This window comes from Trachinotus anak, unplaced genomic scaffold (assembly GCF_046630095.1).
Source record: "Trachinotus anak isolate AG129_WGS33_773 ecotype Australia unplaced genomic scaffold, CSIRO_AGI_Tana_v1 ptg000002l, whole genome shotgun sequence".
Taxonomy (NCBI): Eukaryota; Metazoa; Chordata; class Actinopteri; order Carangiformes; family Carangidae; genus Trachinotus; species Trachinotus anak.
The window spans coordinates 21,152,956-21,179,920 of record NW_027273853.1 but is presented as its reverse complement, the minus strand read 5'-3'; the positions used below and the strand labels follow the sequence as shown (position 1 = coordinate 21,179,920).

Below are 26,965 nucleotides of genomic sequence, written 5' to 3'. Positions count from 1 at the left end.
CTTTTGATACTAAGTCATATTTTATGAACTGATAATTCATTTGAGTGTTATATCTTAGTCTGAAAAGTTACTACAGCTGTGAAATAAATGCAGTGGCATAAAAGTACCTTATTTGCCACTGAAATGTAGTAAAATTGAAGTATAAATGAACGTAAAATGGAAATACTCAAAAAAAGTACAAATATTTCAAGATTGTACTTAAAGTACAGTATTTAAGTAAATATACCAAGTTACTTTCAACTACTGACGTTTGTTATGTATGCTATATGCACTATAAATGCTTTACTACAAGTTTAGGACATAATACAAGACATATTGTGTGTTTAATAAATGTGATGGGGGAATGATGGTTGTTGTTATTTTCATTTACAATTTAAATGTTTTGTTATTATTCTATTTTTAACTTTCAGTGTTTGAAATTGGAATGAAAAACAACATTTGTGCTTAAAAGTTTCCGCCTCCTGAGAGCAGTGTAATAGCATCTTTCTCCTTTTGTTATTCTGGGTTACTTAACGAATCAAGTGTAACAGTGAACTTGTTTTACTTTGACACAGCAGCACACAAACCTTTCCCTCACTGACTGTTTGCACCAGTTCTTTTGTAGGTTTCTGCTTTTGAGTTAAACATTTACAGCATCCTCTCAGATCCTACATGTCATTTATTAAACCCGCTGCAGCAGGACATCACCCCTTTGTCTTATCAAGACACCTGTGAAGGACAGGTATGCATGTACTGAGCCCTTTATTACTCCCTCCACCTCCTTCCTCCTCCCACTTTTCAAACATGTTAATGAGCCACTCAGGTAAAAGACCTCAGAGCCACATGGGAGGTGCCAGGGGGAGATAGAGGTAAAAGAGGGAGAGAAACATCCACTGCGTGTGTGTGTGTGAGAGAGAGAGAGAGAGAGTGAGAGAGTGAGAGAGCAAGGTGTCGAGAGACTCACACACCACCACCATTAGACACCTGTCAGTGCAGGTGGAGACAACAGAATATCAGAACCTGGAGATTTTGCTGGAGGGCTCCTCTTCGTTTCTTTGTACTGTTTAAATGAAGATTTTGTACATTTTTGCTTTTGAAATGGAACTTTAATTTGAAGATTCACTCTTTGCTTTTGCCACCAGTGGATGCACTCATTGTTTACTGAATCCCAACATTGAGGTATGTTCTGAAGAGGAAAACTGAGAAAAATTTTCTATTGAAAACTTTTGTTCTAAGGCTTCATCACCGCCGGAAGGAGTTTGTTGTCCAGCACGGCTGTTTCTGAGACACCCAACTTCAAATAAGCTGCGAGATCATGGCAGACTTCCCGTCCAAAGTTACCACAGAGACGAGCCCCCCCAACTCCCACAGCTCTCAGCACGGGGGCAACAGCCTCCGAGGGCTGACCACTAATGTCACCAACATGATGGACAGGTCTTTTATCCGAAGCATCCCAGCCATCCTCATGATTGCTGAAATAGTACGTAACAGATCCAGAGCTGCTCTGTTTTTACTCTATTCAGGACAAACTAGTTTTCAGTTCTACTCTGTTCTGTGGACCAAACTTCTACTCTGTTCTTTTCTATTCTTTCTGTTGAGCCCATGTTCATTATAATGAAGGAATGGGTTCCCCAGTGTATCAATGTAGCTCACTGAAGTGTTTTTAATAGTTTTTGAACAACAGTGAAACTCTATGGCACAGAGGAATGAGATATATCAGGTTTTGGTCACACTTTTTCAGTTTTTTTCCTTTTTTATTTGTTGACAGTAAAAATATTGACTTATAATTTAACTCTTTGATGGCAGTATTTGCTTGCTATCTTGTGCATTTGTACTGATTTCATACCAATAGCCTTTAGCATTTGTCATATTTTACTCTCACGTAAGAGCAATACCAGTATGTTTAAAAAAATAAAATAAAATAAAAATTGAGTAGATAGAGTATGGGTAATCTAGATTCAGTCATAGACCAGTTTGCTTAATACACATCATGTTACATTCATTATCAAGGACAAGTTGAAGGCAAACCACACTGTGATAAACTCATGGCACTGCAGTCAACATTACAGAAGCACCAGATAAAGATATCTGTATATTTGCATTCTTAATCTCGTGCCACAGGAATTTGAATTTGAACAAGCTTCAGTCTGTGCATAAATGTCACCGGTTATCCACCAACAAAAACACGCCTGTCACTGGTCAGTGCCTCTGCCTTTTTGCTCTGCTGTGTCCGCACAGCCATGTCTGGCCGGTCCAGGGACTGGCATGGAGCTAAAAGCTGAAAATGAAATTTGACCATGAGATTCAGCAGGGCAGGTTTGTGATGTTTGCTCTGATACTTGGTTGTTGGATTGAATGTAGTACTGAGTACTGTGGTACAGAGCTTTTTTCCCCCTTCAGTCATGTATTTGCACTAGACTGTCCACGCAGAGGGCATGTGACTGGCTGAGTGACAGGTGCAGATGACCTTTGCCCCTGAAGACCCTGTCCCTTCCTGACTATCCCATTATAAACTGAAACTATACAGCCTTCAAGCACAGAGGGACTGCTGTTAATGGTTATTCTGTATATATCTGTTAAACATTTGCCACCCAGTCATGCTTTATGAGTTGCAAGCTTTATTGGCTTTTGATGGTGTTGTAGTAGTATGGCCAGCTCGGTGAAAGTCAGTAATAATGTACTCCTGTTGTATTCAAAAGGGTTATAAAATCTTTTAGTGTTGATGAAGTGTGGCAGGTAAAGCTCAAGAATAAAACAATGATTTACCTCCTTTTTTAAAGAAGCTATTCGTAGGTTTTGCTATTGCTACATAGCTAGCGTTAGCACGAACAGGTGTTTACTTACCAGTCAAAAAAAAAAAACAGTTCAGCATCAAACTTAAATGGCTTTAAACTTGTCTCACATAAACTAAAAGTCATAAACCACAACACAGGTCTTGTTTAATTTTTGTCTGATGCAACCACCGAAAAAGAAAGAATGGAGAAAAGTCACTAAGCTTAGTTAGTTATATACACAATATTTTTTATTGCATTATCTGAAGTTTGCTAATTTTAGTTAACCTTAGCCACCATACACTGCAAGTCATACCAGACAAAGTAAGGCTGTAGCAACAAAACCTCTGGGAGTATTGATGGAGCAAGACCGCAGTCTGAGTGGCTGTTACTATTATCATTATTTATGCTTATTGAGATTGAATCAGATAAATAAATAAAGGTTGAAAACCATACTGTGCCTCTGGCTCTCATTAGGGCTCTTTTGTGTTTCAGTTTGATGTCTGACTGTTTTGTGCAGATTTGGTTCTGGTGGTAGTGTTAGAAATGTCTTACCCTGCTCATCAGTCAAACTTAATTCCAAGCAAAGTCTTATCCGAAGTGATTGAGAGGACTGTTTCATTTCAATTACACAATAACAGTTTAGTAAATAAAACTCTATAGCAATTGTGAAAAATGGGCAACACACATCAGCTTTCCTTCCATGATATTAAACTTCAAACATAACTGTGCTGAAAACAATCAAGGCCTCCACTGACAATATTGTTCATCTCTAAATTTAACACTTTATAGGAAGTGCAGTTTTGTTTAAAGGATTCAAAGGAGGAATCTCACCTGGTGGAGTGTGTACCATTAAGGTTTAGTCCTAACCGCAGTGGCCCAGGGTTCGAATCCGACTCACGGCCCCTTGCTGTATGTCACCCCCTCTCTCTCTCTCTCCTCAACTTTGCTGTCTCTCTCTCACTGTAACCATAAACAAAGACATAAAAAGACTGAAAAGAAAAAAAAATGATTGGTATGATTTTTTTTTTTTTTTTTTTTTTTTACCTCCAGCACCTGTAAGTGGCTTCCTCATTTCACCATTGATGGTGTTTTCTGTTTTCTCTCTGTCACCTCTGTAGTTTTTTGGGCTGCTCCAGTGGGCATTGATTGCCAGCGCCCCTTACATGGTGCTGCCTGCATACGGCTGGGTGTTGTTTGTGGCTGTCACCCTGTGGATCCTCACCACCATCCTCTTCTTCGTGATCCTGTTCAGCGTCCAGCGAAAACTCACTGCTGTCCCCTGGCCTCTGACGGTAGGGTCGGGGGTGGGGAGTGAGATTTGTTGTTTATTTTATTTGTTTATTTCAGGATATGCATAAAGAAGATTCAATGTGCCCTCAATTTCTGGCCTTTAGGTCCCTGTATAAACATGATTTCAGGGACTAAGTCTTAAAGTATAGCAACAATCAAAGTTTGTAAAAGATATCCTTGGCATCCATTATTATTTATGAAGATTTTGATACTTTGAAAATTCTTACCCCTTCAAAGCTGTGAGAATAACAATGACAAAGCAGCACAAACACAAATTTGCTATGTGCAAAAATGCTCTCAAAAAACATGTTCACATTGCAGCTCATCATAGTAAAAATCTATGTTTTCAGGGCCTGATGCTTTTCCCTTCGTGTTTTCCTGTGCAGTTGATATTAGTTGTATCCAGGTGCAGACACACTGATTAGACATAAACTCTCTGCTGTTTCGAGAAGGGAAGGTTGAGCAAAAGTGCAAGCGAAAGATAGGGAACAATTAACAAGGACGCCAGGATAGAAAGGAAAAGCTCTGAGGAAATGTGGCTAATGTAATGTTTCTCCCCTTGTGCTAGGTGATGGTGTATAATGGCGTAGCCGCAGTCCTCTATCTAACTGCCTTCCTGACCAACGCAGCATCTGTCCATCCTTTCCGCCTCTCCTATTTCTACGGACATATGGCAGCCGCTGCAGTAAGACGCCCGACACTGGTCACACTGACTCACATACAAAGAACTGGTTAGGGATGCAAGAAACACTCTAAGATCACACTCTGATATGTCTGCTGATACAGTATGTATGTTGTCAACAGACAAAAATGTAGGCCTGGACAGTCATCTATTCATATATTCACTCAATCAGCCAGTGTTTGAACACTGGGTGCATTTTATATGTTTTACCCTCCCTTTTTCTCTCTCACTGCTCTCACTGTTTGGCTAGGTCTATTTCTGCATGTTTACTTATCAGGCTGTGGCAAGTACAAACACCCAGAACTTGGGTGTTTGTACTTGAAGTGGGAGAAGCTTGGAGGAGGAGGTTGAGGCTTTCTTATCATTAAAATTCCTTATCATCTAATTTCTCACATGGCTGGAAAGTATGTCATGTGCCTTTGTTACCTTTGTACCACAGTCGCCACTCCTCCCTGCTGCTGTTTAAAGGTGTCAGTGTTCAATTAAAAATAGTATTTGAGGTGTGAAGTCGATGCACAGGAGTAATGTGTGTGTGTGTGTGTGTGTGTGTGTGTGTGTGTGTGTGTGTGTGTGTGTGTGTGTGTGTGAGAACGAAAATCACATACTATAGAATCTACAGTATCTGACACCGACCATCTATAGTACAGATCATGCAGGCTGAATATGCTGTTTTATAGTCTCTTCCACAGGCTAAAGTCCATGCTTGTTTACAGCTACAGTAGCATTTACCACATGATTTCACACACACACACACAGCCCTGCCCTGTCCTATAACACACTCTTATCAGTTGCATTTTACTGCCTTTGAGGCACACCAGTCTAGATGCATTTACCATGGATAATGCTCCATTAGTGCATTGTTAAGGCTGTTCAAATCACAACTACCTGGAATCTTTATAGATGTGAACAGATAAAGATGTAAATTGATATTTGATTTATGTCAACTACATAAGATATCACACCTTTGCTGTGCTTCATGAAGTCATTTAAGAGGTGTAATTGTCTCTCCTCTCCCCTTTTGTCTCTTTCTGTCTGTTTGCCCAGTTCTTTGGTGCTTTGGTGACCCTGGCGTACGGTGCCAGTGCTTTCTTCTCCTATTTGGACTGGAAGGGAGATGGAGGAAACGCTGCCACCAGCACAGTGCCGACCTAGGACTCAAACATGTGATGCTGCTCCAGGGAGCAGTTTGTTTCCTTTCCCTAGAGATACTGTAGTTGTTTGGATAGTGTCGACACTGTTGCTTGACTATTACTGCTGACTCTGGTAACCCAAACCCTGACCTCAGCCTAACCCCAGTATTAACAATAAGATGAAATCTAATCCAGACAGAAGATATCCACACATTGCTTTTCAGTCTAACTCAATAGACTTCTACCTTCACATTTCAAAAATAGGTTAAATATCAACACTGGATTATCTGCATAAATATGAATATTGATACTGTATCTCAGCAACACAATATCAACACAATATTTCTTCGAAGGGGCTCTGAAGGACTGCACTGAGGCCTCTAATCCAGGCCTTCCTAAAATAATATATTTGATACCACTATTGTAAATAGTATTAATAATAGCAATTAGTAATAGTATTAGTATCAGTATATTAGTAATAGTTTCATATTCTGAGAACATATTAACATATAACATTGTTAATACTGGAGAATGTTGTAAAATATACAAATGCTTTACACTATGGTACCAACTTTTATATGACATTAGTTTGGCAAAATTACCTCATTTCTATAAGCAGGAAAGAACATGCGTGCAAGGACTTTTCATATGTCTGAGTGTAAAAGTCACATAATAATTTCTGTGTTACTTGCTTAAAATAGGACTTAGCTTAAAATTGCAATGTTAAGCATTTTTGAATATATATAGGTTTCAAAGATTTAAATTTTAAGCCAGCGGATAATGTCAAAATTACTAAAGGGAAAACAGATTCATCAGGGACAAACTTTGTAACTGCTAACGTCATGACAACAACTATTTTTGGGTCACTGCCGCAAAAGGGGAAGAAAACATGATGCGTGCGTGGATAGTCTGTGACATATAAATCAGATTTGCACCATGAAATGGAAAATGATTCTGTTCCCTTTTGAATGTGGGGTTTGAAAGGACAATCCAACAAGATGCTGGTTACAAGAACTTACAGCAAACTTGACAGCCCAAACTCTGATACCAAAGACTTTGATTCTAAACATTTCTAGTGTGGACTCCTCAGTAGTGTATTATGTCTAGGATTGGTTATCCATCAAGGAGATACACAAAGAAACTACATTATTAATTATTAAAGGTTAGTTTGCATTTTTTTGTTTACAGAGTATGGAGTTGCTCTCTCAAACTGACATTTCAGTGGAGGAAAGTGTGAAGAATGTAGTTTCTGTAGTGTCTGTTTTGATTTTCCCTACTGAATATACAGACTATAATTATGCGCTCAGATAGAACCTTAATAATTTCATAGAGGAAACCAAAAATACAAAAAGAAACACACATAATGTTGTACATAGCAAAATATACAGTATGAATCAAATATTTCCCAAAGTCGATATTCTGAAGATGCAGTGTTACTGCAGGACATTAATGCATTTGCTCCTTTAATGACTCAAGTGTTATCCCACTAGTGAAAGTGTGCAACATATTTTTTTTGATTCATATTACACACTGCTCAGCTCATATTGTACTGTATGTACCTTTATGAAATATGTTGTGTTTTTGTACCAAGAATTTGAATGCTAGTGAAATCCGGTGGTTAGTGCTGGGACTCAAGCACTTGTTCTAATACAACACTTGATTTGTGATTTCGGTGAACGGATTTTACCTGTTTATTTGGAAATATCTTTTTACTAACAAATGGGACATCAACAGTACTTCAGCAGTAACATGAATATACTCTTACAGTTAGATCTGTCATGTTAAGACAAGTAGAAAACACTTTGAAATTGTACTGAAAGCTATACTGTAGATCTTATTTCTGATTGCCGACACATAAACACTCACACACGCACACACACACAATCACTATGTACATTAAAAATCACTTTCACAGACACAAAACTTGAACCAATGAGTCTTCAAAAACATATTAGTTCTGCTATATTCTTTCCTTATGAAAAAAATAAACATACTATGCAAAGAGAGCAGAATAACATTGGCCTGGTACAAGCACCAGAATTCTGGGTTGCTACTCCCCAATCAGGCAGGACTCATAAATGCTTCATCTTAGTAAAAATGCATGTGAATAAGAGGATGGTTGTGAAATTAGGATTAGGCCTCAATCACTTGCAAATCCCACTTCAAGAGATGTGAATATTTCAAGTAGTCATTATGTCCAGTGCAATTGTTGGGGAGTAGAAAGAAGCCAAAATCTTCCATCTTCACTCTTTAACTATGGAGAGGCTCTTGAACACATATACCATGCCACCCACCACATAAAACAGAGGAATGCATATATGAATTTGCCATTAGGGGCTGCTTGTGCAGAGACTGCTGACTTAGATTTCGGCGAAGAATGTATCCTGAAGCTCGCCATCAGAGTAAAAAAGTCACAAACACAGCTGATCACAAGCTAACAACTTTCTGAAGGCCCAAAACTTTACATGAACACATGAAGGAAGAGGCAACGCCAGTGTTTGACTTTTTGATTGTGTGAGTGTCACTGTGATTCAGTGGAGCTGGTGTGTTTGGAGCCTGCAGGAATCAGAGATGTGACCACCAGGCCCTGACTCAGGTCCAGACCTCGGCCCTCCTTCTCCTAGAAACACACAGATGCATAGAGCTGGTATTAAAACAAAGCACTACACACAAACACACACACACACACAGTGGGCTTAATTTTAAATGACATATCTGAGAGAGTAAATTGCCATTAGGGTTAAACGCCCAGGAAGCGTAAAACATAAATTGTTTATGTTGTACAGTACAGTACATATATTTTTCTTACAATGACAAGTGATTGTGCCTTAAGGTGGTCTGGTGCTCGTGTGGTGTAAAAAAGTTTAGGACATCATCATCAAATCAAATCATCAATCAATATAAAGTAATTCACTGCCATTGTTGTCTTTGCCTCCTGGACCTGTAAGTACATTGGTTTAATCCACGAGCACATTGTATGTTATTAGTCAAAACTAAGACCCCACAGAGACTAGTTCAAAATTCTGAAATATTGCATCAACTGTTAATATCCCGATTTGATGTGAGAGAAAATTCTATTTAATACATTTTAAAATCTGTTGCTGCTGCGCATAAATTATGTTGGGATGCTCAGCAAAATGAGGTCTAAAGATTTTCCAAACTTCCAGACAACTCACAGCTCTGTATTCCAGAAACATCTCTTTGAAGGCCATGAAGTCAGTGAATGTCAGCAGCATGTCAAAGATGTCACCTGGGACCTCCTCTTTGTGCTGCCTGCAGATGAAACAGAGACATACTGTGAATCTCAACATGTGCACTGGTTTGCCACCTAGTGGCCTGCTGCAAAACAATATTTGTAAAGACCAACATGTGCATCAAACAAACTACTGTGTGAGCTGACTGGTTCCTGTCAGTGACATCGTTAATGGCACCGACTGAATTTAAGTGACTGAGCTGCTTTGAGGGGAAAACACACAGAATGAAATGGCTTCAGGAGAGAGTTGTGATGTAACATCTTACATGAGCAGCTCTATGAAAGTGTTCATGTTAAAGCCGGGGATCCTCTCTATCAGCTGATGCTCCAGGTGTTTCTCCAGCAAGTTGACCTATACAACATACATGAGTTATTATGAATTTAACTTAGTTCATCTCCCCCAGTATTACAGATTTTCATTAAAAAGTTATAATCTTGGACAGAGTAGTTGAATTATGTTTGAGATGATATACTGTCATACTGCTGAGGGTAACTGTGTACTATACTTAGACAAGGATATGTAAATCAGATAATCATAGGTCATAGTCCTTGAAGACAAGTATGTTACATTAGGTCACAGGGACGCACATATTCATTGAAGATGGGTGTGTAACTGAGTTTGTTCTCATCAGAGTCATCAAACTCAAGGTAGTGTTTCTCCATGAAGCTCTGCTGAAGCTGCTGAAACTCCTCCTCTAAAAAAGTAATGGACAGGTAGAGCATCACATATCTTCACTATTAACTGGTGAAACACTGGCCTAGCATACTGGCCTTTAAAAAATTCCAGGATCAAATTTTTAAATGTTTTACCTTGATAGTGCACTTTTATGTCATACCCACATAAAATAAATACTGTATATCATAGTTTGAGACATGTTTTACAAAATAAGACGATGACAATCCCAATTTTTCAGGTTGCTGAGAAATTTAAATCAAAACTACGACTCAAACTCTGTATAACTGTTTAGAAAAGACTTACAAAATACAATAAAACATAAAAAAAGAGTAGTTTCATATCTAGTCCTACCCATGATGATGTCCTCTATGCAGCCAATAACAGCATCAAAAGCGGCATCTGCAGCTGAGGAACTGAAGGGATAAATTCGAGATAAAGATCATATCACTTAAAAGTAGAATCCATGCATTTGACTCACAGCAGCAGTAAGAATTGTTATTACATTAACAAAGAGCCAAGGTGGATATGTTGCACTCAAAAGCTAAACTCTTTATGGTTAACAGCACCACAAACTGGTGTTTAGTATATGCTATAAGACATACGATCACAGCTATGGATTCATTCTGCTTTCTCCTGCTGTTGACAGGAGACCTGGACTTCAGTCTCAAAAACGAGAACTTGAGACTTGACTTGGACTTGACTGCCATAAGATTTCTCTTGGGCCTTGAAAGCACAGACTCTAGTCTCAACGTTTGACATAGTACAGTCAAAAAATAAATAAAAAATAAAGTAATTGTTGTGCTTTAACCTCAAACCCTCTGGTCCATTCAAATGATGCACCAGCGTTAGGAATTCCAAAAGATTTGAAATGAACCTTGAATTGCAATATGCTTATGAAAGCTAGTCACTTACACTTGCCCTATAGCACTCTGGACCTGACTTGAGACTTGTTTTGACAGATTTACGACTCGACACAGGCTTCAGAGAATATTTCGACAACCCACCTGGAAAGAGCAAAGTTTTCTTCGTCCATGTCAACCATTTCTACGATGTTCTCTCCACAGCTCCGGACATCTGGAGAACGAGGGGAAGTAACATCTGAACACGCATGTTTTAGTAGCGTCGCCGTTAAACAAAACCATCGACTATATAGAAAACAAAACAGCTACATTTGACAACAGGCGTTATACTGATGTTCAGTGACAAAGCTGCCCTTGAGACATCACAAGTTTTGGTTGTTACTGAACAATAACTTTAGTTAGCTGAGTGGTGAAGTAAATGTTAGCTAACATTAGCTAAACACATTAGGCGTTAAATGACTACGGACTGTGCAGTATTAGCTACATTTCGTATTTTTCCTCGTAAAAGTATTAATTTACACATTTCTTAAGCTGCATCAATGTTAGTTAGTTAAATCTAATCTCATTACTTCGTTCCTGGATGTCCATGTTGTCCAAATGAATCGTTAACGCCGATGGTAAATAGTGCACGTAATGTTGTTACCAAGGAAACAGTGAACGTGTGTGCGCCTTTCCGTCCCATCCGGTAGAACAAATTCTGTGCCCGTTGGTTCCTATCTAAGGAAAGATTTTAGGAATTGAATGAGACAAAGTACTTTGTAGACCAATTACTCAAGTTCCATTGGTTTTTGTGCTAGAGCTTCACTCAACGGGGAGGGAACAATTTAACTAGTACCAGTGTAAGGTGATATTTAAAGGTCTGTGTAGATATAGTCAAATAGTCAAGTAAAAACAATAGTGCACAGAACAAAGAGATTTAAGGATTTATGTAGGTTATAAAAGGATATTTGAGATGTAAATAAGCACAACTCAGTCATTCAAAAAAAAAAAAAAAATCACATGACCATACATTTATTACAAATATCACAATCCAGGAAACAACAATTCTTCAATAAATCACATCTTTGGGAACTCTGGGGCAAAATTCCTTTATAGATGTTTTAAATACAGCTCACAACTTATTCTTTACAATCATGAAGCTCATCTCCAACCATAGGGACAACCATATAATGTCTCTCACCTAAATGTATAAGGTGCTCCAGGAAATACAAGGTAGCAAAGGGGAAACAGACCAGTCATTTGTCATTCTGAGAGATGCATGTTATCTTTAATAAATTATTCCAGCATAGTCTGAATGATTTTACAGATCTTGTTCATGCAGTTTAAGAACTCTTTCATAAACAATTTGGCCAAAACAAATTCAAAATTGTTGTCATTGTTTTGTTTTGGGGTTTTTTTTCATTGTGCAAATATAATTTTCTCTTGAATTGCAATCTCTCATATGTTCATTTTGTCACCTGTTTCCAATAGACAAATATCATTCATTCAACCCAGAGATGCTTCAAGTAAAGGATAGACAGAGAGACAGGTGGAAAACACAAGGTTGAAGACATAGGGAGAAAGATGGAGAAAGGGCAACATGAGTGCAGAGGGATGTGCTGTGTTAAATAAGCACAGAAGGAAACCACATTTCTCAGTCTGAACCAATTATCTAGATGGTACACCTTCAACCTGACAAACTCGTTTTGACATGATCAATACTGTGTCCAATAAATCTCAATAAGAATGCTGTGATTTGTTTTAAATGAAATATAAACCCTTTTTCTGTACTGAAGCCCACACGGGTCATGTCATTGTGCTGTGGGTAGTTTCTCTGCTTATTTGTGTCAAATATTTAATTGCCAAAATAGACCCAAAATGGCATCATCTTAAGAGAGCCCCTGGGATATTTAGTAAACCGATACTGAAGAACATTTCGCATATGTTTTAAAAGATTTACTGATCAGCTGATGAAACAATGTTAATCAACAAAAGCTGTGGTACTTCCCAGCCAAGTTTCTATATCAGTGTTCACCATCATTTACAATGCATAATTAAATCACATCTTGTGGATTGAAAATAGGTATCTTAATACAGACGTGTGTGTTTGTACTCACAAACAAAAATTAAGACTTAATTTTACTGCTGTAATCAAGCAATCCAAAATAGACTCAAGAAATTGTGTTGTATACTTCCCCCTCACTGGTTCCTCAAAGATAAGCACTTCCAATAAATTTTCATGTAAATCTTAATCCCTGTGTATTTGTTACATACATGACTGAGACTGAGGAAAGATCAACATCTGAGCAAAGACAATACAGCACAAAAAGCAGCAGGGTTGGCCATGCTGAAAATCAGTTAGTCCTAATACAGATTCAAGTATGTCATTTTTTAATGGTTCTGAAACAAGAATTGTCATTAACTTTCTCTCCTGAATGGCATTCAATTTTATTTTTAGCATCTTTTGTAAATCGAATCAGAAAACTAAACTCTAGGAATAATCCAGCAATTTTTAAGTTCTCTGACACCAAGAGCAAACTCTGGCATCTTTTTCTGATGGCAAATCCTACCACTGGGCGATCAATCAGTACAGACTGTGAAGCTGATCAAAGTATAGGTTTTGATACAACCTTGAGAAAAGAGAATGAAAATGCTACCTCAAGAACAACAATTCATATATCTATACCCGAAAACATGACAGTGTGATACATTTCAAATTTATCTGTACCTTGAGTTTAATACTGTACTACAGGCTGTGTTCTCTTCAGCTACCCAGCCCTTTTAAATCTGCAGACATTTGCATGAAAGTGATGGGATTAAATAGTAGAAGCCTCTGGGCTGAAAGCACAGTGGGATCCTCTTTTCTGAAAGGACGTTTGATAACTCTACGCAGGGGCTTGCAGATAAGAAGCTGGTTCTGTCTGTAATCGGGTAACATTTTTCCTGCTCCTCACATCTGCTCCTTTTGTCTGAAAAACACACTGTCTGTAGAAAGTTGATGATTCTTGGCCCAGCTTCTGCAGTGAGTTGTCAGAAGGATACAAAAGAGGAGATATAGGTAAATGAGGGAATGCTCCTGGGGATCAAGCTGTGGTTTGATTCCCCTCCTCTCATTTCCTCTCTTTCTTCTCTCCACCCCTCCATCGTCGCCTCTTCCGACCAGAACTCACACTTCTGGCATCATCACAGCATTGTGGCACTGTCCTCACAGCCCTGCTGGGTGAGAGGGGATTAGAGGAGGAGGAAGAGGCTGTAGGGCTTGTGTGTCTCTCCTTACTAGAGGAGGGGCAGGAAGTGTGTCAGGAGACATGTGCAATGAGTCTGACTCGGGTCTGGATGTCCTGGCGGCACAGGGGGCACGTCTCTAACTGTAAGGCACACTCCATACACATACCACTGGAAGAAGATGGATGAAAACACAACATATAGAAAGATTTTATTATCCATTCATAGAAAATGCTGGACTAATTTCTAAAAACATAAATCTGCTGCACACGTACCCATGTCCACAGGGCCGCAGCTCCGTGTCAGCCATGACGTCACAACACAGTGTGCAGCAGTTGTCTCGGATGCTAACCTGCTTTAGTAAGGCCAGACGCCGGTGTCTGGGAAACATACACATTTAAAAAAAAAAAAGAATACACACAAAAACATAAATATATTTCAATTTGTAGACATGTATTTAAATCGTGTTTTCTTCTCTGTACAGAAATGACAGGATGTACTTGTACTGTGGCAAGTCCATACTTAATGAGTTTTGTTGAAAACTTCAACATATCACACTGGTTTCTGATTTCTAGAAAGTAAAGTTAGTTTTTATACCTAGTAAAACTATGACAAAGCCTTGACTGCTTTACAAGGTTCACTCATATGTCACACAATTCAAATTTTTATACTGTATGTCATAATTTTATAGTTCAATGACTACCTTTCAATAAGTAAATAAATATCAGGAATCGAGATTCAAAAGCCAGGATGCATGTGCATGATGTTCAGCAGTAACTTTTCTGTCAGTGCCAGTTCACTGCACACGAACAAGTGCACGTTTTCTGAAGTACAAACAACACTGCAATATTTTCTTTCTTTGTCAAAAATTATATTCATTAATTTTGTCTTGTTAAACACAGGTATGATGAGTAACATTAATAGGTGCAATTCATGTTGGTAGAGTATTGTGGATGCTGGGTCACTGCCGTGGTTTAATGGAAACTCTAAACTGAAAGGACATCACCGAGTGTCTCCGACAAGAAAGGTTTGTGGCATAGTAGGTAATAAGACTATAAAGGTGATACACGTACCCCAATGCATATTAGTCTGTTGATCCTAACACATCTAACTGTTCTAAAAAATTCTTTTAACTGGTCATTACATTTACAAAAAGGCTAAAGAGCTGCTTTAATGTAGCCAAAAAAAACTAAGAGGCATTGTACTCTAGGTACACTGAAGTAACCCCAGCAATGAGTCATCTTTGTGTAATGTCATACCTACGTGTTGAACACTTTGTGCAAACAAATGATTCACTGCTCAGAGGACAATTGGGTAGGACAACGCATTACCTACGACCTTCCCAGTGTTGGCTATTTTAGACACGGTCATTAAAGTCACGTCAAGGACTAGTTTCACTTCATACCTGGGTAGGATGATTTTTTCACTGGGCAGCAGTGAAGCAAAGTCATTGAAGGTGCTGAACTTGACAGAGGGTGGGTGACGGAAAGGCTTGGCCCCGAAGTTAAACTCACACTGCTGGTATGACATGAAGCTGGCTGCAGCGAAGAAACCCGACCTGCCAGAGACATAGGTGAAGAAAAAATGGCGTTAAGTTGAGAGCAGACGGACAGACAGAAGAAAGAACAAAAAGTTAAGCAAAGCAGGAAAGGAAAGAGGGGAAAATAAAGGACAGAAAGAGAGGATGGAAATGAATGAGGGGGTCTTGCCACTGACACCAGAGGCACAAAACAAAACCTTTAGAAGTAGTAGAAATTCAGAAGGTGACCTTGTGTATGGACTTACGTGGCTGATGAGAAGACCTGTTTCTCTGGTGGCAGCTGATGTCCGTTCAGATAGAAGATCATCTGCTTCTTGCTGAGGTCCAACAGGAAGCCAATGGCATCTCCTGAGCAGGACACAAACACACAGCAGAATAAAGGCCTGACATGCTATTATTTCTATTATCCCTGCATGTGGGAGGTAAATCATGTGTGAGTGTGAATGCTGGTGATGACAGCACTATGTGGGCACCAAAATCACAAAACAATATCTCTCTCTAAACAAATGCACCTGACATTTAAAGCATGGTGTCCCCTCTCTTGCACTGTTCAAAGTGACAACAATTTCAAAATTTCTTCCTAGTGTATTATTAATAAATACAAAAAAATAGTAGGCTTAAATAATAACAGTGTGTGTTTATGTGTGTTTAGTGCATACCCTCTTTCCAGCAGGGGTGAGAGTGAGGTTTACTGCGAGCATTGTACCAGATGAGCTGCCTGCAGCCATCATAGGCACATGAGTATTCATCATCTCCTATTCCATAACCCTCCTGTAACACACGTACACAAAATGCTTAAGTATATGTCTGCAGAGAACCACAATGTGCAAAGGTTGAACAGTAAACACATGGAAGAGGATTACATAGTTGAGAAACTTGCTGTCCTTGGTGGCCCATCCAATTTGCATCACGCCTGATGTAATGACGGTCACCTCGTAGTACCAAACGCCTGAGTCCACACAGAAAGTACAACGCACGCTCTCAAAGGATGAGGCATCACATCTTGCCTGATGACAAGAGATAAAGGAGGGAGAAAGATTTATGAGTTATTCAGATTATAAATACTTAAGAAAAACGTTTACATTAGTGATAATTGTATAATAACACTGTACATCCCTGAATTCTAATAAATGTAGCTATTCTCATAGACTGCACACAGACTAACCTCTAGTCCAGTGGGGGAAATCTTGAGATACTCGCTGACATCATTGCTGTTGAGCATGGCGTTGATATTAGTGAGGTTGACCTTCTCATAGGTGAACTGACGACCATCCTTAAGAACTGGACGGGGGACGACAGAGCAAATATTATCACATTTCCTTTTCACTGACTAACATATATACACATATTTAACTAATTAAAGAGACTGGCCCTGTCTCTTCAACCTGTGACCCTACACAAACATACAGTGTTGAAAATACGGGGCTACTCACACAGGTTGTCAAGGCTCCACTGTGAACAGAATCCAACCTGTCTCTTTAGGTAGTCGGGATGCTCTGCCCATGACTCCAGAACAGCGAGTCGATTGCTGATACAAGACTCGGACACCGTCAGTTTGTTCTCACCTGAGGGCAAGAAGTGAGTGTGAGGAAGAATGGCTAAATAAACAAACACGATACAACAAACACTGTAAGGAAACAGTTACAGCAGTGTGAGCTAAACTGACAGAAACACCTATTTAGTGTCAACTCAAAAGACTAACTTGTTAGGTCAGAAGTGCAGCCCATCCTGTCTTTATCTCACAGCATAATATTTAATATGTAAAACTAATCAATGAGCCACCAGGAAGTAGAACAACATTAAAGCTGAGACACTGGACAGGCCTGTTGTCATGGAAACAGTAAACAACATCTCAAGTGCATGCTTTGATAAGGTCACTTTCAATCTTACTTATGTATTGTTTAGCAAGGAAGTCACTAGTGTTCAACTGTCTCATCATTACTCTTTATTTTGAAATGGCTTTATGATAGAGTGAGTGAACCTACTGGTCTGGGAGAACTTCTCCAAAGCGATGAGAGCAAAAAGCATGACAGTAGGGTGGGCCTCAGAACTCTGGAGGAAAGAAGTGGTCATGAGTGTGTGGACTTTATCTGAAATTGAATCTGCTGAGGATCGACAAAGCAACAGTCACAATTGGGCGTGTGTGTATCTGTTTGCTCACCAGGCTCTCGAGAAGGTACTCAAGGGTTCCAGGGCTCAATAGTCCGATACTGGCTGGTCCTGTCATGAGGACAAAGTATTCTCAGTTCTCAGTAAGCTCAGTGTTCAGGAAGGAGTTTTTTCCTGACTTTGAGATGAGCTGCTCACTGATTCCAAGAATATTGAGTAACTGAGCTAAAATAATTTAATCCATATGTAGAGAATCCATAAAATATAATGTTTGTGATGTGGATGTCATGGTGTCTAGAAATGATGTTGCCATTCTGTGCTATTGTTTTTGGCCGCATGAACGAATAGGTCTTACTCTGGGTAAGAAGTAAAAATAGTAAAAATGACCCCCAAAAAACCTATCCCTTTAACAAAGGGTTAGGAATTGAGCAAAAGTTGATGTAAAGTCCTCGTAAGATGACTAACACACATTTTGTGTTCCTATAATCAGTTGTTCACAACCAGTGTGTGAGTGTGTGTTGATTGTCTATATGACCATAGTGAACAAATAACATGCCAATGGAAGCTCAAGATCAAGAATATGTGTGTAAACGTGGACTGTACCAGCCAGTTTCTCTGCCAGGCATCCTAGAACAGCTGTGGTGTTTCTGTGTTTAGCAGGGTTTAGAGCATCCTGTTGTGCTACAGCCGAACTCAGACTCAACATATCAGAGAGTTTCTGGAGAGCATCCTGGAGAGAGGATATGGGCCAGTTACTCGACTGACAGTCACATACACACACAGTTTCTCTGTGACAATCCAAAGGTTGTAAAAGACGGAGAGATTAAATATCTTAAGTTTCAAAATCTACATGTTTGTGATGGATAAATCTACCGAACAGGTCAAAAACAAGGTAATTAAGTCAAGTGTGGGTTAGGGTTAGTGAGGCATACACACCGATGCACCTGCATGCACACACACACGCATGCACACGCTATTGCTGGCGGGGAAAGACAGAGGCGACTTTAAGTACCAACAGCTGGGGAAAGCATATGAAGAAAATTAAATTTACTTAAATTTAATAGGGACACAGTGTCACTGATGCACCAGAAACCTGAATCAGCTGGTATCAACCAGCTGCAGAGTGCAAGTCCTGCCTGTACACAAGACAAGTAACAGCAGCTGCAGTTTAGGTTTGCTGATGTAAAAATGTCAATTTTGGTGAAGGATGATAAATTTAAGAAATTTGCACCACCTGGAGGAACGGGTTGTTATAAGTGCAGTTTTATATGTTCTGTGGCTGCTGTTGATGTATGTGTTTAAGCTTTACATTTCAGATTTGAAACCCGAAAAATATATTTTGTTAAATGCTGCATATATTTTGCTTATTACTGGGAACAATAGAGTTCATAGTGTTCACATTGTTATGTTGTGTCCAGTTGCTTTGGACAGGGAGGCAGGGGGGTTGCAAACCAGATTTTATTTGTCCAAAGGGAAAAAAAACAAGTGGGGTGAAAGAAAGGAGGAGGGTGGAAAGCAGAGGCCAGAATTTCTAGCTATGGCCCTGTATACACACACACACACACACAAGCACACACGGGTGCACACGCACACACGCATGCATGCACACACAACTGATCTTTGTCTCAAATACACACATACAAAAGACACAAACCTTGGTGGGCAGGGGACACTCATCCAATAGAAGGGTGATCACTGCAGGGCCAAGTGGATCGTCCAATGGAATTACTCGAATCAGGGACTGGACGACCTCCAGCCAACCATCATCTAAGAGAGGAAAGAAGAAAGGTGTTGATCTGAGATTTAATTGATTGAATTCTTCTGACCATTCATATGAATCTGTGAAATACAGCTGTATGAAAGACCACTCTGGCTGGCTGCATAATGCATTAAGAAAACTTGACTTACTTATCAGCATGTGTTTATCCTTTAATGCATTTCAATGGACAAGATCACACTTGGGAGTGGCATACACTATGTAATGGTTTCAATTTTAAAGACACATATATGTAGTCTATTTTTTGAAATATTTTATATATTGACCATATTGCAGTCATAAGGTAAAGGTCGGTTTCTCTGTACAGTTGATTTCATGATAATTACAGTCCAGTCATCCTTTGGCTGTTTTTGCAGGTTTGGCTGCACCCATTTCCATGTGATGGCTTTGTTTCTAGCAGCCAGGAGTATTTCAAACAGATATTCATCCTGGGCCATGAGTTCGTCTGGTATTTTGCCCTGGTATAATGTGATAAAAGAGCAGTAAGTCTGACTCACCAGATATAGACTGTGGGTATTAGCTTGCCATTGGGCACCTATCCCAGGCAGCATTCTGCTCCTTTCTGCTTCCTCTGCCTGTTACTGTTTTCAAAATTCCCTTTGCTACGGGAAACGGCTAGCTACCTACATACTGAAAATGGCAAGTTTCGATGAGGATTTGGATCATGCAATCACAGTCAACATATGCATCAGCTGTTTTTTGATGCGTTTTCTCCGCACGTGCAAATGTTCCACCAAAAGAAGTTCCCCTCCGACACTATTTTGCACTGTGGCGGACTGTCACCCCATTCTGGGCTAACTGACACCCAAGATGATTGTGACTGGTTTAAAGAAATGCAAACAAGCCTGTGTTTATTTTCCCTATAGGAGATTGATAATGGGTGCAACCAGACCATTCTCCAGCACTGGCACAGCACTGTGGAGATAAAGTCAAATTCTTTTCCAAAAATGTTGTTTATTTCTTTAGCAATCACTTGCCAATATGGAACAATTAAAGATCAGGGAGAGAAAATATAAAAATAATTGGCCATTTTTTAACAACACTGCCTCTTACATTACTCTGGACCCTAATAGTCCCTTTGAATAAATTCTAATTTTGGGGTCACAAATTAGCATATTATGTTCTTCAAACAGAATAATGACCGAGACCAGGAGTTGGGAGTCTTAATTACCATTTCAATCATCTTCAGATATCCCAATTCTTTCTCGCATTGCTGTTTGACATTGACAGTAGTTTAGTTTTTGGAACTGGATTACCTACTGGTTATATAGTTATGATATTAGATCATAAGACATCTATAAATTCATATGCATTGGTGAATATGTTGACCAAGTTAATTTCCCAATCCTCCATTTTCTTTAATTTCAGTACTAAAATAATTTCTGACCTCGAGACATCTTAAGAAATCTTTATCATCAAAGTTGTGTTGTTTCTGAATGGTCTTTAAAAGCCATTATCACTAGTTAAAGTGCAGTAAGATATTATAATTTTATTAACCCAATGCCTAAACTGCATATCAATACTACCCTTGCATGCTTTTCAAGGTGAAACTTTTGCAAGACTTAAACCAAACCTCTGAGTCTGTTATGTTATTTTCCTGAATTATCAGACTTGGGTGCTGCACAAATGCAAAAATACTCATTTCATGTCCATTAGATGACTCAGTAACAAAGACTCTCTCCCTAACCCTATCACGGATGAAAGCCAATTGGCTCATGAATAATGTAACGTGATAACACATGTCAAACAGAAAGTGACTGGCTGGCTGGCTGACTTGCTGCTTGGCTGCCTTCAGGGTTCAGTATCTGCAAGCTAATACCCAACTTGGCTGTTGTCAAGCCACACAACACCACACCATGTGAGCATCAAACACCATATGTGCATGGCACAGGCTACCACATAAGCATACAGACAACCACTCTCTTACACACACAGCATGAGAGCATCATTCACCATGTGCATGAGAAAGCACACACAACAAACCAAAAACACAGAATAGAAAAAAAAAAACAAATAAGAATCGGACTTGATGTTCAGACTGTGATTTTGTTAATTTGTAGCTTAAATTAGCAAAAATGTAGAGAAAAATTTAGACAAAGTTTACATGCAGTGACCAACACATGATGTCAGCAGTGTAAGGTGTGACCATGTTTCTTTCCCAGGTGATGTAATGTTCCCCTGAGTCAAGTGGATGTGTTGGAGAAATGCTGAGGCAACAATATCACAGCAAGATTTTGAGACCAGAAGGCAGGTAGTGTTGCAGCCCCCTCCTCTGTTCAATGAAGGTTTCTCTAGTTTGGCCTCTTTTACATCTCTTTTAAATTCACCCATCGTACTTTACTGCTCAACCAAACCAAATACGCCTACTGTTAGACCTGCTTTTGAACACAAAATATTTCAAATGTATGTATGTGCATATCCTAAAGAGGAGAGGTATGTTTAGTTTTGAAATGCCTGTCAGAAGGTTTACATATGTCATAAGTGAGGGAGTTTTATTTCAACCTCATGTCTGGAGTTGTGCAGTGACTAAAAGCCAGTCAAAACATGGTTATGTTGGTCGAGACAACATTAGCCACCTTGTCAAATTACTGTTTTTGAGTAGAGCTAATGTCCCTACCTTTTCCCATTTTAAAAATGCAGATTTTCAAAATATGTTTCATTTGCTAGATGGACAAAATGCTGTCTGGTAAGTGCACACTCAGCATGTGAATCTGTATTTTTTTCCTTACCTGTCTCTGCCATCTCATGCAAAGTAATCATGGAGTAAGGGGGCTCTTGGTCACTGAAAAACAAAAGAAACCACAGCATATTATAACAGCCTGGATCCGTTATGCGAGTTCATTAGCGTGCATGCTTTACAGAAATGAATGTGGTGCTTCTCAGTAAGACCATTCAAACAGAAAACAGATCTCAAATGTCTATAAACCTGTGATCACTGCATCTGAAAACGAACGACTCAGCCTTGGGGTTTCCGTTATTCCAGTAATGGCTATGGACAGTAATGTTATCCCACAGAGAGGAATGCAAGCATATAATTGTGATGGATTCACTTCACCGGGTGGTGTTGATGATGCTCCTGCTATTACTGTTGCTTGTCAAGGCTCATCCCAAGCTGAAAACTGCTTTCATTTTGACAAACATAAGTACAGTAACAAGTAATACTCTAACTGAATTTTCTTTCACTCATAAATCAAACTGTGAACAAAGTTTTGAAAATGTACGTGCATGCTGAATACACATGCATAAGAAAATGGTCAAGAAGAAATTGCAATTGTGATATCTATCGGTATTCTAATTAAGTGATATTTCTGTTATATGTTGCAGCAAGTGTTTTTAGTATCTTGAGGTACATTTCATATGCAATATTACGTGGCCATCTTCCATAACATTACATTCACAATATAAACCAATGTAGTAACTCTTCACATTTGAAAAGATTTAACAAAATGTATTGTGTTATTTTTTGACTAAATAAATAGTTCTGGGAAATTAGTTTCCAGTTGATCAACTGATTCAAAAGCTAAATGTTTAAATCAACACATCTCTCTAACAGAAGGTCAATCAAAACTGAACATGAGAAGTTGCACAAAGGTTTTAATTTTTGCAGGGTTAGTTGTACTGCACTGTATTTTACTCCCAGATGTTTCTGTTTCTATCCACTGCTTTTTTTCCTCCACCAGCCTTTCAAACTGGCAAGACAAGGGCATTGTATGACAGCCACAAGACCAGAATATACAGAACAAAGAGGCTTTAACACACTAAATAGATCAATTCAGTCACACAACTATAATACAGTTTAAATTGTAGTTCATAACTTTTCCTTAATACACTGTGAGGTTGGAGCACAGGAATTGAGGTTTTAGCATTTAGCTGATATCTCACCAATACACAGTCCCGCTCACCCAGGAAACAACTACAGGGACCTGGCATGTTTTAACACACCTCTGCTAGCACATCTGTGACCAAATGTACACTATATTAATGTTACATCAAACAAGAGCTACAGGCCTTGCTGAAGAAAGTTTCTAGTTTATCTGAAATATAAACTATAAAATATAAACTCCATTGGTGTCTAGATCTGGTGAAGATGGATGTAGAATTTCTCTGCAGGTACAATTTTCACATTTAACTGAATGAATTCAAGAAATACAACTCCACACTAATCTGGGAGATTAGAGATGTTCTTGTGACCAGTTTCATAAAGGTAGGCTGAGAAACCTACTAGGCTCCTGCTGTCCCTAATAGGATCAAGCTATTAACTGAAAACAAACAACAGACTACACTGCCTATAATTTACATTGACCTATTCTAACATTCATTTATTCATTTTAATTTTTCATGTCAATTATGACATGAAACCATGCCTGAACCATGTAACACCTGTCGATCCTGACCGTATTTTGTTCTCAAAACCAACCAAACTCATGCTGATGAAAACCCCCAAAGGCTCACAGTGAACAGCTTTTCTCAGAAGACAATGATAGCTTGGTGGAAGAGGAGGATAAGCACTGAAGCGCGCAACACATCACAACATGCTGCATCGATGCAGCAACACTTCACCATGTCAAGAAGAAAAAACTGACTCGCATAAAGTTCTCTCTTAAGGGTTCTACCTGTCTGAAACCTCAGATACAAAAACAAATACCTGCAGCAGCTGTTTGGAGTACTTATCACCATTCTCATCACCTCCATATTCAGTGATAAAGTTTTTCAGTCTGCTGAATTTCATAAGAAATTCACCAATTTACTAAGAAAGAGAAGTCCTCTTAAAGGAAAAATTTTGCTCGTTATTTTTTGTTAGTTCAGGCGAAGAAAAGTCAGTTATAGTAATTTATTTTGTCCCCTTGATTTATTTTTTTTGCCACAGCCTTATATTTCTGTTTTAGGTAGGCATTTTGGGAAGTTACTGAATTATTACATTAATAATCTGAAATTATGCTTTTTGGTATAATCTTTCAGTTATACGAGAAATCCTGGCTATGAACATGGATATAATTTTTAATGATGCAGTGAGGTTTGATGGCATTAACGTTATTAAGCAGACAGATGCCACCCAGCCACACATGGAAGCAAAAAGTATGGAGTGTGTCCCTTATAACACTGATTGTACTGTTCCCACACTCCAAATACTACAGATATAATGACACATTTAATTAAAAGGGAATATTTGATATTTCAGCTTTAATAATTTTGGTTCATGTTTTGTATTATTGGCAGTTCCTAAATAACTGTGAAAATCAATGTGAAAGTAGAACAACTTTGTGATTTTCCCTGTTTCCAGGCATGACTTTACTTTGTACCCACAACTCCTTCAACCATCCTTTCAAACTTGTGCATGTGACGTTTATGTGTCTGGGACGTAAAAAACCTCGTTATACTTCCTCTGGAAGACATCAACCTCCATGTTTTTCTGATTTGTGTGGGCATGAGTTTGACTGAGTTTGAGTTTCATGGGCAACTAATGTGGAGGGTGTGATTGTGGCATTTGGTCCCCACTGCTCTAGATGACAAAATTACGTCCTTCATGTTCAACAAAGAACAGAATCAAGAAGGTTCAAATATTCCGAGACAACTTCTTTAAGAGTAGTATTTTAAGGAAGTATCTACATGTAAATGACAATAATATTTTTTGAAGTATTGAAACTTTTAATGAACAGAACATCTTTAATCAAAGATCAGGATGTTCATGCGTTTGCTCACTGTGGTCCATCACTCTGCAACATGTACTCATGAGCCTGATTCAAGAATTTTTTAATTAACTTAGACATTGTCAGAACTCACAACAGGCACTGGATTTGAAAGTTTAGTACAGTAATTTAAAAACTGTACAAACCACTCTGACTCGTCATTCCCTCCTCCACTTCATACAATTAATAACATTAATGTACTTACTTGTCTACAAGTGTCCTGATGACAGCCAGTGTGTCCAGCACCAGGCCATCCACATTCTGCTTCTTCCGTCGTGGCTCATGGGGCCCTCGTCCTCGGCGTGGTGGCCTGACTGGGTCCCTGGGCCGACTGCTACGAGCATCTCCAGCATCAGCGCCTACACCTGTACCATGATCTACCCGCCTAGCTTGTCCTCGGGTTGCCCTTGACGACCCATGGTGATGGTCTTCCAAGTCACTATCCTCCCGGCACACACAACTGTTACCCATTGTTCCAGTGCTGGAGACCACACTAGCAAGGGTCTCCCAGAATGAAGGAAGGGAGTTTGAGGAGGAAGGGAAGAGCAGAACCCTTGCAAGGCTCCTGCAGGCACAGAAAGTGATCCAGGCAGCTACTATCATATCATTGGGAGAGCTTGATTTTGGGGGACTCTTGCCCCAGTGGGCTGGGTGGGGTCAGCGTAAATGATCATACTGTTGCCAAGCACAGATGTGGGAGGATTGAGGGTAATAATAAATGGCTTGTTAAATGAACCAGGAGGGATCAGGTGATGAAACGAGAAAGGCTCTGGGCATCACAGGCAGCACAAGATTCAGGTCCAGCTGGAAGCAACAAACAAACAACAACAAAACAGAAAAAGTAAAACTCAGCCCCTTCATCTCATTTATAAGTCTAACAGCTGATATTCTTCTGCCAAGCTAAACTCAAAACTGGCGGAAGTGATACGTGTGATAAAATATTGAAAACTAGGGAGAAACCCAACATTAGCTGTTCATCTCTTAAGCAAAGTAGCTACTACATAGTGTCTTGCTGTTTCAGTCTAAAGTTGTGCTGTAGGAGGAAGTCACAGTGTATTAACAATGATCTCATTATACTAAATGTACAAGACATTATTGTATTGTTGACAAACAAGGGCTTTTCGGTTAGCTGGCTAGGAACCTAGCCACCCACCAAACACTGTAACGTTAGTAGTTCCAAATGAAAACCAAGTCTCACAAACTCGCATGTATCATTTCATTAGAACAATATAATGGTTAAATTTTAACCTAGATTCATACTTACGATGTTACAACTTGAAAAAACAACAGCATTCAAACGTATGCGAACCAGAAAAAAGTAGCTGACAGAACAGGTAGCTAACTGGCTACGTTGTGTGGTAGCTAACTAGCTTACGCTAGCTGTTAGCCGGTTAGCTGGACACTCCTCTGATTCCACTGTCAAACGACACACAAGTTAGCTAACATGACTAGCCCTGAACTAAACGTGCTACCAAAACACCAGTGGATTACAGGGGCACATTTGTATGACCCGCCTACATTCCGCAACACACCTTTGATGAAGTCTAAAATATCACATTCATATGACGGTTAGCTGGGACCTTTTACACATTTTAACGACGCGACACCGCTAGCAGCCTGCTAAGTTCCGTAGCGTTAGAAGCTAACGTTAAAAGGCTGGCCATCATTAGCTGTAGATGCGGAGGCGAGGCTGTCGGAGGAGGAGGGAGGATGTCTGATGAAGACGTCAACATTCAGTAAAGAGCCCTTATAATTAAAACTAAAACTTTCTCTCTCTGTGTCTGTCAGTGCGTTATTGAAATCTGTCTGAATTGTTTTTGTTTTGATTTGTACTGACTTATGTTTCTGTACCATGTGCATGTATTGTTTTGTGACAGAAAAAAATCAACACACATTCAAGTAAATTAGCTCTACAACCCCTGAGAGGGCTAAGATTATGAGAAGCAATAACAAAATCAACAACAACAACATGATATGAGGTAAAAATGCAACATGAAGCAGAAA

At 39.2% G+C, this 26,965-nt stretch overlaps 3 protein-coding genes across 4 annotated transcripts; 1 reads left to right on the top strand and 2 right to left on the bottom strand.

The window, feature by feature from the left end:
- The first annotated feature begins 836 nt into the window (after positions 1-836).
- On the top strand, positions 837-7,522 carry pllp (plasmolipin). Its single transcript, XM_071505621.1, has 4 exons — positions 837-1,459; positions 3,872-4,045; positions 4,612-4,728; positions 5,770-7,522. Exons 1-4 carry the CDS (start codon positions 1,295-1,297, stop codon positions 5,875-5,877), a joined length of 564 nt encoding a protein of 187 aa, XP_071361722.1. The 5' UTR covers positions 837-1,294; the 3' UTR covers positions 5,878-7,522.
- On the bottom strand, positions 7,516-11,358 carry arl2bp (ADP-ribosylation factor-like 2 binding protein). 2 transcript variants are annotated; one of them, XM_071505645.1, is made up of 7 exons: positions 11,288-11,358; positions 10,789-10,858; positions 10,136-10,197; positions 9,697-9,803; positions 9,375-9,460; positions 9,032-9,128; positions 7,516-8,475 (listed from the first exon to the last, which is right to left on the bottom strand). In XM_071505645.1, exons 2-7 carry the CDS (start codon positions 10,824-10,826, stop codon positions 8,377-8,379), a joined length of 489 nt encoding a protein of 162 aa, XP_071361746.1. In that variant the 5' UTR covers positions 10,827-10,858; positions 11,288-11,358; the 3' UTR covers positions 7,516-8,376. The 2 variants fall into 2 exon arrangements, with proteins under 2 accessions (XP_071361746.1, XP_071361735.1); XM_071505634.1 differs by having other exon boundaries at positions 11,214-11,326.
- A 358-nt stretch (positions 11,359-11,716) lies between these two features.
- rspry1 (ring finger and SPRY domain containing 1) lies at positions 11,717-26,639 on the bottom strand. The gene is made up of 15 exons (XM_071505590.1): positions 26,226-26,639; positions 25,167-25,765; positions 22,004-22,056; positions 19,152-19,264; positions 18,101-18,227; positions 17,550-17,608; positions 17,374-17,440; positions 16,822-16,953; positions 16,554-16,669; positions 16,252-16,395; positions 16,048-16,159; positions 15,634-15,736; positions 15,254-15,406; positions 14,124-14,228; positions 11,717-14,019 (listed from the first exon to the last, which is right to left on the bottom strand). Exons 2-15 carry the CDS (start codon positions 25,562-25,564, stop codon positions 13,923-13,925), a joined length of 1,779 nt encoding a protein of 592 aa, XP_071361691.1. The 5' UTR covers positions 25,565-25,765; positions 26,226-26,639; the 3' UTR covers positions 11,717-13,922.
- Positions 26,640-26,965: the final 326 nt, after the last annotated feature.